Source organism: Dendroctonus ponderosae, unplaced genomic scaffold (genome assembly GCF_020466585.1).
Source record: "Dendroctonus ponderosae isolate FM_Combo_2020 unplaced genomic scaffold, Dpon_F_20191213v2 Dpon_F_20191213_2, whole genome shotgun sequence".
Lineage (NCBI taxonomy): Eukaryota > Metazoa > Arthropoda > Insecta > Coleoptera > Curculionidae > Dendroctonus > Dendroctonus ponderosae.
Window position 1 is genome coordinate 9,184,569 of NW_026018165.1, and position 14,124 is coordinate 9,198,692.

Here is a 14,124-nt window from a genome sequence, read left to right on the forward strand (position 1 = left end):
AAATTCATCTTTAAACTTTTGTAAATAAACTGTACATATACATTTAGTTTACACATGTAGATACTGGTTTTCTTAAGCGACTTGGTTTACTTCAATAGATAATCCGGATTTCCGTGAAGAGCCGAGAAATTTGGCTACACGAATTATGTCCAATGGGGTGGAAGTCATTGTAGCTGGGGATAAATCGACCTATCCAGGAGATAAGGACTTCAAAAGAGTACTGCCAAGTAGTCAAAGGCACATCACTTTAAAGCCCAGTACTTTAACTGATCATATGTTACTAGTATTGCCGCAGGAAACGAGCAATGTAAGTGAAGATTAACATAGCACATACAGGGTGTCCCAATTTTAGTCACTTGGACTGTTTAACTTCTATAGAACCCTAAAGAGTTCACCATTCTAACTAGTCTTTATGAAAAATGTCAATGCAGTTGGGAATATACCTACAGAATCTGAAAAGTATGTGTGTTCAACTTTGTGTTTTAAGTAACACATCCTGTATATTATTGTTTGTTTCAATAAGCTGATTCTACTTTTATAAATATAATTTATAGATCTATCATTTTTATTGTGTAGTCCAATTCAATGATATTTAGAATTTAGTGTGATAACGCTAAATTGTAGATTTCTTGATTTCTAAATTCTAAAAAAAGATCTCTTGTTTTCTCTTTTAACTGTATTATCATGAAAAACAAGCATCGAAATCCGACAAAATAAAATAAATAAATATATCATCAGTTTCACTAAGTAGACCTAAATATTCTGTTTTTGAAAACGTTTTTTTTCCAAACTTAGACATATTTTAATTCAATATATCAAGTTTAGACATCAATTCATAAACATTTTTAGATAAATATTCCGCAGGATGATCCAAACAATGGCAAAAAGGGTGTTAATAATAATATTTTTAAATAGTTGCCATTAGACATAAACCCCGAATTTTTGGATTGGAGATTAAAAGAAGGGAAACTAAATGCAGAACGCGTATAACCTTGAATCATTTTTTTATTAATATACATTTATTATTTTCATTATCAATGTAGAACTAAACTGATCAACAAAATGAACGTTACACAGCGAAATTTTCCATAAGTTTCGAAGTGGATAAATTATGATTGCTTAGAGCGATTTGGCTTCAGTTTGAAGCGTTATTGAGACCCATTTATTTTCTGTTCGTCAATGTTTGGGTAAAAATTTAGCACTTCACATAAATTTTCTACAAGCTGGCAAATGAAAAAATGCATAATTCCTGAAAGTTCAGCATGTTCCTAGTTGGCAAAAAAAACGTTTTTTGGATCTCGACACCAAACGTTTAAAAACAAACCAAATAGCTAGAAATGGTTTTTGATTTTTTAGGCCATTTCTCCTATTAACAGGGTGATCTCAAAAAATTTAACTTTTTGGGCGTTCAGTTATCAGTTGTTCGGATTTTCACGATCTTGAGCTCATGTTGAAGTTAAAACTTCAAAGAAAATTTAAAACGAGCTTTCGATCTACAGGGTTGCTTTTTTTTGTCCCCTCTTTGTTTGTTGCAACCCTGTATATTACATTTTTTTCTCAAGTCAACTGCCTTGAGTTTTACCTTCGCTAATCAGTTCAAAACAAACTTTGCATAACTGCAGTACCAAAAGGTCGATTTTTTAATACCACCATGTAAATAAACGGGATGACCGAAAAATTGAAAAACTGTTTTCGAGATACGTTGTTCATCTTAACGCGTATGATCTTGAAATACAAAAAAAATGTTTGTCCGACTGAGACCATGTGGAACTTTCCAATTTTACTTCGTTTCATTTGTCACCCTATAGAAAATGTATCTGAAGCCATAACTGTTTGCAAAATCACTCACTAACCGAAAATCGAAAAAGAATTGCACTAAATAACGCTTGAAACAAAAATAGAATCGCTAGCAGGAATCAGAATGTATCTAGTTTCAAAAATGGTCCAAATTTGTCAGTGTAATGTTGATTTTGGTGAGACGAATGTGACCCACCTTATGTATATTGAATATTGTAGGCTCTAATTATCTATGGAAAAGACGCATTCTATGCTATAATTATATCAATACGAATTTTTCTACTCACCTTACCCTACAGTGTACAAAAAAAGTATAAAAGATTTTAGAAATATGTTAAGTGATTCTATAAACTAAACATTTGTTCGCATTTCTTGAAGGTTGAAAGCTTATCAACAGCTCTGGATCCAAATCAGTTCGTGGTGAAAACATGCCTTACCACTTTCACTTATCTGACAACGTATCTGGAAAAGGGCAGTACCACAGTTTCCAGTCATGAGCAGGTCGTATCCAATGTAGCTACGGAAGAACGAATGAATACCGGAAAAATCCTACCCACACCTGCCGTTGGAATCACTTTAACCCAGGTAAATTTAATTCGGCATTCAAAGAAAACTACTAACAAAGCTGGTTTTTTTTTCAGTATCCAACTCTTTCCGTTGGCGTTTTCCACACCACTTACACCTACCTAAACACCATTCTAGATGGTGAGCAACCTTTAGTAATTTCCTCTCAGCATGTTGTGGCCAATACCGTTACGGCGCCAGATGACTACCTATCTTTGCTCAAGCCATCAGAAGTTCAAAGGCCTGTCAAAGACACAAATACCTACATTAGTACAATAAACCTAGAAAAAACACTGTACGAAGGCGAGAAGCAAAGTGTGATCAGTACTCAAGACGTAGTGACCCAAGTGGTGATCACAGAGAGTGTTCCTCCAAAGGCCCGCCCAGTCATGACATCTTATATAGCTTTGGACATGATCCAAGAAGCACCTAAAGTGGTTCCAACTACCACAGATGTTACAAAAACGTATTCCGTGACTTACACGTACTTTAACACAGTCCTGGAGAGTGGAAAGCCTGTAGTATACACTAACGTTTCTACTGAAAGTGAAGTGGTGACTGAAAAAGTACTCATGCATCCGAAAAAGACGACTTCCAAAACAGTGACGAACGCTACAAGAGTGGAAAGTCCGAGCAAGCAAGTTAATAGCAAGGTGAGTGCCTTGAAATTCGATATTCTTGCCACCAGAATATACTTCACTACCTTCACGTACTTCACAACACTCCTCAAGGAAAACGACCCTCAGCAAACCACGATTATAAACTCAAGAACTAAAGTGATACAAAATGTGATAACAGAAACTTTAGCACCCAGTCTATTTGACCCCCAGTATCTGGCTTCTTTGTCTGAGGATCTAAAAGTTGGATCTGGTAGTATTCAAAAGCTGGCCACTTTAGTAGATGGACAGAAAATGGAAATTACTGTACATGCCAATGAAAACCATAACGAAATCAATCCTACTAACGTTTTGCCTATTAAAAAAACCCAAATGCCTTCAATTGAGTCTACGTCTAAACAATCATCAGTTACATCTAGCGCTAGTTTGGAAGGAAGCTTCGGCTCATCGAAGCCGAATATCATCACTGGCTCCACTATCGTTTTTATTGATGATGATCCCTTTGCAAATTTGATACCTACTCCAAGTTTGAACACTGATTCAACAAAAATCGACATAATCAAGAGCAGCAGTATTGTGAAAAATAACCTGGGATCATTGTTGGCTTCAGAAGTAGTGAAGGAAACCACGGTGGATGTTGTAACTAGCAAGGTGAAGCGACCGGGAAACAAGAATAAAAACAAAAATAAAAACAAAGTTAACACTACAAAGCCATCAACAGCAACTCAATCTTCCAGTAGTATTTCAGAAAAAAACGTGAAAAAGAATGACAAAAACAAAAAAGTCATCGCACCAGCAAAAGCTACTCTTACCAAACAACCGGAGGCTCCAGCTGGTGACTTGTTAGGTCTTGGGTCCATCAATATCAATACATTGCAAGCTCTAACGCCAGTGTTGAGCGCTATGGCAGGTTACATCAACAAAAACTTGAAAAGTAACCGAAGAAATGATGTAAATAGTACTGTTGACCGTGTCGAAACTCCGATCTATGCAGCAAACTCGCAAAATAAACAAGACACTCAGAGTAAAAACCACGTAGCTCCGGCTATTGATGTACAAAATAGATCACCAGTCTATATACCGGTGGGAGGGGTTGTAGGGGATGATTTTGAAATTGCTGAAAGTCAAAATATTGCTACGTTCGAGTGGAACGACTCTCCAATTCAGCCTCAAGCTTTAGGTAAGTGAAACATGATTTGTAATATCAGGGTAATATAATGAACATAAATTGTAAAAGGAGGTTTAATTGGGATGATTCATAATTTTCAAATGATATATTTCAAAATGTATATCGATTTACAGCGTCCTGCACCTTCTGATCCCCAATCTCCAATACTGTCGATCGTTCCAGAGGCCTTCCTCGATATTTCTCTCATATGATTATTTATGCCGCTCTGTCAGCTCGTACGTTACCGCTACCTTACTTTATTTTCTTTTGCCTCCTTGGCTCCATTCCAGCACCTGTTTCGGTAATCTTGATAGTGGCATTCTTAGAGTATGCCTAAACCACATGAGCTGTTTAACTCTGATATCGTCGGTAATGGTGCGATCAATTTCTTGATATTGATAAATTCCTCAATAATTTTCCCAGCCTATTCTGACTCCTTATATACCAATGACCAAATATAGGTGTTAAATTTGTAGTTTTCCACTCTGCTAGTAGAGTTTGTTTGTTAATACACTTTTGAAGCGTTTTTGAAGATGTTCGATTAACTTGTTGTTTCTCATTCATCGTCTCACCAACATAATATTGATTTGACAGTCACCCAATGCTTCCATTGCTGCACCACGTATGGCTTCTTTTATGGGGTTGAGAGTATTCGATATATTACGATTCGATATGTTCATTTTATTTCATTTGCTTTTATAAAGTCTTCTTCTCGTCGTTGTCAAGTCCCCTTAGATTGTATGGTTTTTTCTGCAATCTTGCATGTTCCTCAGTACTTTTTTCATTTCCTCCTGGAAAGTATATTTTTGTGGTCACAAAGTAATAATCGCTTCCATATTTTCGTCCTTTGCACACTCGGTCGTCTTGTATACTTATATATACCTGTATATACTATATAACTTTGTCTTATTGTTTTGAAATTACGTAATCAATATAGATATTAGCCCTCGTGTGTCTGGCATCCAGTTTATTTATGAATATCACAGTGTTAAAGTATCCATTCATGATTATCACGTTATTCTGCTCACATACCGTTGTTGTCAATTTTGTCTTCTCCATATCTTGTGTCCTATTGTTACAAGAAGTAAGTCACCAAGAAGAATAACTTCCCCTGATTTTCCAATTTTTAGGAAGAAGGTATCCTTTTCGTTGAACGGCTCAACTTCACTGACCGAGTATATTTCTATGGTTCTATTGGCTATATTTAAATAACAATCTGATATGAATTCGTGGTTCTAATGTTTCTCAATTTCAGTTATAACTATTACTTTTAACTCGGCAATTCTTTCCCTAAACCGCCATCTCTGAATTGTTTTCCAGGTCCTTTACAACATGAAGCGCCATTGCTCGGAAACAGTGGTATCTCCATCAGTCCTGGAGATGTTATTACGGCAAATTCGGACGTGATAGTTGGAAAACCGGGTCGAGTAGGACCTAGATTGCCAGCAACTATTCCCTTGCATCACGAATCTGTTAACGAAGTCCCAGTCGGGATGAAACCACCCCCGTTACCCGAGAAGCAAAACAACTGGAGAAGCAAAAACAACAATGCTGAACGTCGGCCACAAATTCCTTTAATTGTTGACCAAGTGCCGGCCCAAACTAACATTATTCATGCTCCCAATCAGGACGATTATGTGGGGCCGCCACCGCCAGTGAGGGAAAATAAAGATAAATTCAGGGGTGAAAAGCGCAAGCATATCCCGTTGATCCCCCAACGAAGGCCTGAGCAAAGTTACAAACCAAATGGGTATGAAGACCATAACCAGCATCCAACAGACAACCAATTTAACCATTATAACATGCAGGGAGTCCCCCAAAACAATAACGGGTTTAGAGAGAATGGAATAGCGCAGAATAGCGATCAAATTAATTTCGCGTCCAAGTACGCACCGCAGTATTCCGGAGAGCAGCACAACCCAGCAGGAGTCGTTGGAAACTTCCACAATTCTGGCCCTGGAGGACAACATTTACAAGAAGCCATCAGCAACAACTACCAAAAAGAAGCTCAAAAGCAATCTTATCCTATTTATGCAGCTAATCAGAAACCTTTGATAGTAACGTCCATTCCCATAGTCCTGCCCGAGGTGGTGGAGCGCAGCACTGGGCAACCTCTGCTGGTTCAACTGCAGCCTTCACAGGTCGCCTTTGTAAATATACCAGTCAACAGAACAACAGCCTTAATATATGGAGGCTCGACCGAGACCCATCATAATGGCCAATATTTTGATGATCCCAGCCCATATCCTGAACCGGAATTCAATCCGATTGAAGGGTTCAAAAAGGGAATTCCTCAGTTTGCCTCCATTTATCACGACACTCCTCAACTAAACCAAGTGAATCAAAAGCAGGTTTCTGGAGTGATCAAAGTGGGTTCTCATATTGATCATTCGATCAATGCGGAACCAGACACTAGCTCAAATGAAAAAATCCCCATCAAAATAGCTCCTAGTCGATTAAATGATCCGCCACAGTATGAAGGTGGGTTTAATGTTAACGTGCCGTTATCATATGGCATGTCTGAGCAACATGGAGACACAAACGCCCATATAATAAACCATGAAGGAGGCAAAATAGCTGTTCAAGCTAACAACATTCCATTTGTTGTGTTTAATAACAGCTACAGTAAACACCCCAATCAGTATTCGCTTTATCCAAACTCAGCCGACTTAACCGGCACCACTCAAAGGCCAAACTTGCAAAATAGGCCTGCATATGCAGACGCTCCCGGGGTTTCGCATGAGCAGGCATTAAGGCCGAGTACAGCAAACTATGGACACGGGCAAAAGTCTGAGAACTTCAACCATGAGCCTAGCGACAATTTGCCTGCTAGTGATTTATCTGTGGCTCTTAGACCCCCACAAAACCCTAACATTTATCCAGACAACTCAAAGCCTAACAGACCGATCAGATTTAACAAGCCAAAGTACAATTATCCCCCAAAGAGAAACATGCATAGACCCAGGCCAAATAGACCCCAAGTCCAAATATCCGAGTTCATGACTCCGCCACCTTCAATTAAGCAGCACATATCCAATCGTCCTCCTTTCAGGCAGAGCCCTATTGAAGGAAACGGGCACATTCCAATTCCTTTAGTAGAAAATCAAGAATTTAAACCACCGAATCAGGTGAGCGGGTTCGATTCAAACCCACCACCGTTAGCGAATCTGCAACCAAACTCCGATGAAGTTTTCCCGATCTTTGATCCCAACAAAGGGCAGTCGTCGTTTAATGTGGATTTCCATAGTAATAAACGTCCGAGTGCCAATAACTACCATCAAGAGAACCTTCGGCCAGATGCTGAGAAGGATGATTTGTTCAGTGATGATCATTTAGACGATGATTTTCCGAATGAGGACGGCGAAGTGGTGCAAGAATCGAACGCCAGGCCTTTAAGGCCAGGAGAACTGCCAATAGAGGTGCTGCGAAAGGGACAACCGACCACCACCGAGTATGCTTTGAATATGGTTCGGTTCCCAGATAGTTTACAAAACAACACTCAAATTCGGTTTCCCTACAGTAAATATCCTAGGCCAGAGTTGGTGCAGCAAACGCTTTTCAAAGGTCAGGAGATACCGATCAGTCCTGCGGAAGTGCCGTTTGATTTTGGTAACCGAAAACCGCCACATCCCGCCAGGCCTCCTTCAACAGGATATAGAATTACCACATTTAAACCCACATTTAATTTTAACACTTATTCATCGAATCCGCAAACTCAAACTGAGGAAAATAGATTGGACTTCAATAGAAAGCCGATAGAATCTACACAAACAACAACTCAAGCTAACAGGGGCCAACCCCGAATAAATATGACCTCGAGTGGAGGTTCCAGCAGTACCCAGAGACCCATCCTAATATTCATAGACGAAAATGGGCAGCAAAATGGGTTCTTCCGTAAGCCGACTGTTAAGAACGATCGGCCCAGAGTGACTTCTTTGCCGATTGACCCGCAAACCTCTACAACAATCGCAACAACACGAAAGCCCAAAAAACCAGAAACTCAAACAGAGAAACCATTTGACGCATCTAAATATCCAGCTAAACAGCAAACGAATGAAATTAATATTCCTATAGTGGATGATGATAAAACCAAAAATCCCGTCATGGGAGGACCAACCAGGCCCTCAATTCTGCTAAACAGTGGTGAAAACTTCGGTGTGGATCTCACGCAGCAGATCAACGACATGGAAGTGCTTCAGCCTCCTCCGCTTCTTGAAGAAGTCCCAAAAATTCCCAGCGTTTCAATGCAACCGCCTAAAATCGATATCAGTTCCCCTGGTCATGATATCGTTAGAGTGCCACACATCAAAACGAAATCGCCAACAGATCAGGAAGGAAATGCAAATACCATAAAACCGTTTGTACCTGAACCGTCTGAAGAAATGGTGCCTCCGGCGCCAGATATTCGGCCGGACAGCGCAGTTCCCACAACAGAAGTAGTTTTGGGAATGAACCCACCGCCCCTAGTTTCAACCCACAGACCTTTAATTTCCAGCGAACGTCCCATTGTACATGAAAGCAACAATGAGTTTTCTATGCAAGTTGATATTCCCAAGGATCCGCATACGACCTTAAAGACATACGAACGCCCAAAGACTAGAATGCCGCCTTTCAGAAAACCGCCGGGTTACCGACGAACCAGCACCACTACCCCTACATCTTACACTTCGAGTACCAGCACCAAGAGAACCACTCCTCAGGAGAATTTCAAGACAAGAACTTCAACTACTTCCCGTCCTCTTAACGTCGGCTTTTCTGGGGTGTTCAGTAAGGAGAATAATTCTGAAAATGGTGGGCGTCAACAGAGCAAAATCCCATCGACTTCCAGTACAATCTCACCAACACCCACAGTTAAGAACACTCCTAGCATGGAAGTCATTGTAGGCCAGCCTAATTTCAACCAGAACAAGGAGAACAATAGGCTGAAAGATAACAAAAACACCTCATCTGAAAATCAAGCGCAAGGATCAAGTAGAGAGCCTTCTTCCACTACTGAAGCCACTCCAGAACTGTCGATTACTGTTCCCCAAGACTTAAACGATATAATCACTAAACCTATCCATCATGCAGGCAACGAGGTGAAAATTGTAGACGAACCAAAGAAATCCATTGCAACCAGCAGTTTGATCGAAAAGTCTGCTGTGTTGCCTACAAGGTATATAACGCACACTAAAACACATACTGTAACCATCACAAAAACTACGGTGGTGAAGACATTGGGAGGCCCTCCAAGTACTCTGACGCTGCTGGTAACCAAAACCGAAAAGAGCTACATTGTGGATACGGTAACAGAATTCCACACTCTGGTTAAACCAACTAGTATAATAGAAACCGTTACAACTACCATACAAAAAGAAAACTCACTATATCCAAGCGATGCGTTCCAAAGCAGCTATCCAATTGGGCAAGTGAAAGCTACCTCAGTAGTCTCCAATGTAGGCAAACCTACTATTGTTCCTCCCAACGAACATTCACCACATGTCTTCAGTTCGGAAGAAAACCATGGCTTTGATGACGACGAAAGTGATGATGACGACTCTTTGGAAGATTTCATTATCAAAGACACTGATGAAGATCACAGGTAAGATACGATAGAATTAATAATCAAACAGATGTACCTAATGGGACGAATATTTTAGTTCCAGTCAAGGAGCCCAGGAAGAAAGCTACAATAGCAACGAATCGATCTTTGTTGTGATGACCGACAAAAATAAGGGCACTATTATAAAAATGCCTCCTCAAATCCCTGAACCCAACAGCAACGATCATCCGCAACGAGACGAAATACGGGAGAATGAGGTGAACGACATTCTTTTAGGTGGCATCCTCACCGCCAATCAACCGGTAAATGTGCCTGGTTTATTTGGGGAAAACAATAAGGAAAAATGCACTCCCGAATGTAAACCGAGCAGGAATGAATTGTGCCAAAAGGTTGAAGGGATGATGAGGTGCGTGTGCAGACCTGGATTCGCCAGAATGTTCCCAGATAGACCATGTAATCGTAAGTGGAAATAAATTATTTGATACAATCAATTTAGTAGCTTAAGCTCTCAATTTCGTTGCTTGAGCAAAGATTGAAATAAAGACAGCAAACTGCCGTAAGACATATTAAATTGATGTTTACTCAGAAAACATTGCAGGTATCTCAAAACACTGCCAAATTGTGAATAACACTGAAACCAACACACTAAACCAACTAGAAAAGTTATAACTAGGGCTTGGAATTTTTAAAAATCTGATATTCAAATATTCGTTTAGTGGTTTATTCGAATAGTAAAATTATTCGAATACTCGAATATCTAACGAATATTCGAATAATCGAGTATTCGAGTATTCGAATATTTGAGTATTCGAGTATTTCTATTCGTATTCGTTAGATATTCGAGTGTTCGTTTTCCGTTCACCGTTTTCCAAGAAGAAAAATTGTTATCTCATATCATTTTTGGCAACTAGCCGCAACGGATAAAAAAGTGCTTTTGTCGGCACATTAATTGTAACACCGCGCAAAAGTTGATCACGCGAATCACCAGAACATGATTATTTTTATTTGCTTGTAAATATATGGGTATTTGTTTAAATGTTTGTAGAATATGAATAATTTATTTTATAAAAGTATACAAAGTGCATATAAAGATATTTATACCTTGTGAGTTTGATAATGTTGGTGTATTCGAGTATTCGATTATTCGAGTATTCGAGTATTCGAATATTCGGATATTCGGATATTCGGATATTCGAATATTCGAATATTCGAGTTATGACTACACATAATTATTCGCTTTTCGAATATTCGAATATTCGAATACTCGAATTATTCGAGTTTGATTCCGAGCCCTAGTTATAACACCTAGGATAAATGAAATATTCCTCCAAACAATTAATATTTTAAAAATTCTGTTTTCAAAAATGATAAGTTTGTTGCTTTTCTGAGTGTTTGTGAGTCAGATAAATCCTTTGTGATAATTCATAAAATTTGTATCCAATCGCCAAGAAATATTATTTTAAATAAATAAATTCAATAAAGGAAAGCTAGTTTTTTTAGATGAAACTGTACAATTTATAATGTGTTACAGAAAAAATTAAGAATAGAAAATAAATACATATATACATTTTATTTTTTGGCGATGCCCGCAATATACTTTTTTGATTGCCAATTTTGATTTTTAAACTGCCAATCGCTCACTTACTGCCAGCTATAAATAAATATGTACTAACAAACTACAAATGGACAAAATAACAAAGTATTTTTTTTTGATTTTCAAGAATTTTATGATTTTACGCAGAAGACTCAGAATTTTAAGGAAAATTGGATAAAGAATCAAAATTGAGGATTTTATGGCAACTAAAAGTTAAAATCAGCATGTCTGGTGTTTTTTCGATAAACCCGGATTTTTAATGTATGTATTTGTTTTCCGTATTTCTCTCGAATTCATTTCCTTTATACATGTTTTAACAATGTTTTTATATAGTTGATTATAATCGGAACCAAGCTTTTCTTCCTGTTTCATCAAAGTGATAAAATTGAAAATCGCAAAACATTGTGGCATTGAAGCTTAGCGTTTTACGCGATATGTTTTAGCAAGTAGTTGTGTTCCCAAAATTAATGCACATCCTGCACTGAAAAATAATTCAATTCTCTTAGTTAAGACACAATATATTCCAGCTACATACACGTACAGCATGAACGTTACTATTGAGAAAATTGGCAAGCTTCCTGTTAGATATACCGATAGACTTTCCATGGAAAATAGTACAGAGTTTATGAGAATGTCCAGAAGAGTTCATGAGGCTTTGGATCGAATGGTTATGCAATCTGATCTGAGGGACATATTTCATGGAGTTCATGTCACATCGTTCTATCCCACCCAAAATAGAAATGGTGTTATCAGCAAGTTTTATCTTCAGGTAAAAACCACGCACTTTAAAAATTACAAATTCCAGATACATTTTGCCTGATAGCTTTCAGATAATATTGACGAAATTCGCATGGAGGATATTTTGAAAAAATATTTGAGAAACAGCAACTATTCGATAGGAGGCACTGATGTAATCGCCTCAACCCATACGGCAGGCCACATAAACGTGCAGGACTTTAACGAATGCGAAAATCCCAAATTCCATGACTGTTCGGACAATTCACAATGTTTCAATTTGAGAGGCACATACACCTGTTCGTGCAAAGAAGGATATTCGGGTACGAAGACGTTAATCTATCGGACACCAATATTTTATTTTATTTCAAAATGTTACTTTCCAGATCTTTCCGAAAACATGCTTTATCCGGGCAGGATTTGTAGCGCAGAGCAAGTGGGTTGTGAAAAATGCAACTACCACGGCATGTGCTATTCGAGAGGCTCGGAGGAAGTTTTATGCGAGTGTTTCCACTGGTATGCTGGAGAATTCTGTCAGATCAACCTTAAAGGTGCAGTATTATTCAACAAAACATACTTACACAGTTAGCTAACGTATGCATCATTTTACAGTTCTTCTGATAGCCTTAGTCACACTGGGCACGATCTTATTCGTCCTTCTGCTCGTTTGCATAATATTAACGTGCGTTAAAAAGAAGCCCCAAAAATCGAGAGTATCCGGTACTATTGGCTTCTTGCCCCAAAGAGGAAGCAACCAAGCAAAAGCAGTAAAAATGGATAGACGCGCAATGATTGAAGACACAAGTTCAGAAGATAGTCGAAGCGAAACGAATTCTGTACCTCCATATGTCCAACAAGTACGACTTGAAATGATAAAAACCTAGCATATATTTTAACGATGAACTATTTTTGTTGTAAATATCAACATCCTTTTTAAAATGTTTGTGATTATTTCAGAAACAACCAAAATTGAAACCGCCTCCGCCAAAAGGAGCTTTGAAGAAAGTTTCGAAAGTGTCTATGACTAGTGTAGAACACTCTGAACCCGGAATAATTTTCCCAGGTTAGCGCAAATGAGGCTACAAAGTATCCCATTAAACTGAACCGTTGCCTCAATTTAGAATTTTTTCTCTTTAGATCAAAAAGATCGATCTTTGACTGTGATGATTCCTAGAGCTAAATATCATCCAGCTGCTCACACCTCGCCTTTAATGAACTACACCACATTTGACGCCAGAAAACCGAGTGTTCCATCTGTAACGCCCGAAGCCAAACTCCTTAGCTATTTGGATGCTGGTCCAGGCCCTTCAAGAGTAAGAGCATATTTCAATCAATTTTTGTATATTCAATGTGTATTTTACCTTTAGACGGAGTCCAAACGTAAATATAGCAACGCAATTAGCGAGCAGTTTATAGAAGAACAGCCGAATTCGCGGAAAACTTCAGGAGCGCTAATTTCAGCCGGTTTTGAAGTATCCGCAACGGTGGTAAATAATATGGGGACCTTAGGTAAGAACGCATTTTTGGCTGTGTTCAGACAATATAACACGTCTGACTGTTGTATTGCAAAGTAGAAACAAAGTTAAACAATTACATTTTAATAAAGGTACAACTTGCGGGACTGAAGCTGATAGAAGTGAAAATGCCACTTTGATTCAAAAGATTAGTGCAGATTTGCTGTCGAGAGCAGACACGTCTTCTCAATTCAATACGTTAAGAAAGTCACTAGTGTAAGTGTTTGGTTGGCTATGAAAAACTGGAGAAAAGATAGTTTATAAATCAATGTTTCAGTGATGACGATTTGGAATCCGGCAGTAACTGGATGGATATTCCTCGAATAAGGTATTATGTGACAAAAAATTAAGTTTAGATGCAATTTTAATTTTTTTACAAACTTCTTTTTGGGTATTTCGCCTCAAAAATTTTTGTCGCGTCTTTTATTACAGATTGATAAATAATGCTCCTATTTCGCAATAAGAACGAATTATTTATCAAAAAGTAATCTTAATTAGAGAGAAATTAATTTGAAAAATTACCTTGACGTGTCGATAGCTATTTTTTGCTATCGTTATCAAAAGAACCTAAATGAACCTAAAAAAGAGTATGT

At 38.3% G+C, this 14,124-nt stretch overlaps 1 protein-coding gene across 1 annotated transcript in view; it reads left to right on the plus strand.

Annotated features, from left to right (window-relative positions):
• The window catches only part of LOC109533314, a 70,657-nt gene that overhangs the window by 54,495 nt on the left and 2,038 nt on the right, over positions 1-14,124 (plus strand). The window contains 14 exon segments of the mRNA XM_019898607.2: positions 99-307; positions 2,176-2,382; positions 2,439-4,158; positions 5,467-9,727; positions 9,786-10,147; positions 11,810-12,051; positions 12,106-12,340; positions 12,404-12,568; positions 12,630-12,874; positions 12,975-13,080; positions 13,155-13,330; positions 13,385-13,526; positions 13,624-13,747; positions 13,809-13,859. Coding sequence (XP_019754166.2) covers positions 99-307; positions 2,176-2,382; positions 2,439-4,158; positions 5,467-9,727; positions 9,786-10,147; positions 11,810-12,051; positions 12,106-12,340; positions 12,404-12,568; positions 12,630-12,874; positions 12,975-13,080; positions 13,155-13,330; positions 13,385-13,526; positions 13,624-13,747; positions 13,809-13,859 — 8,245 coding nt within the window.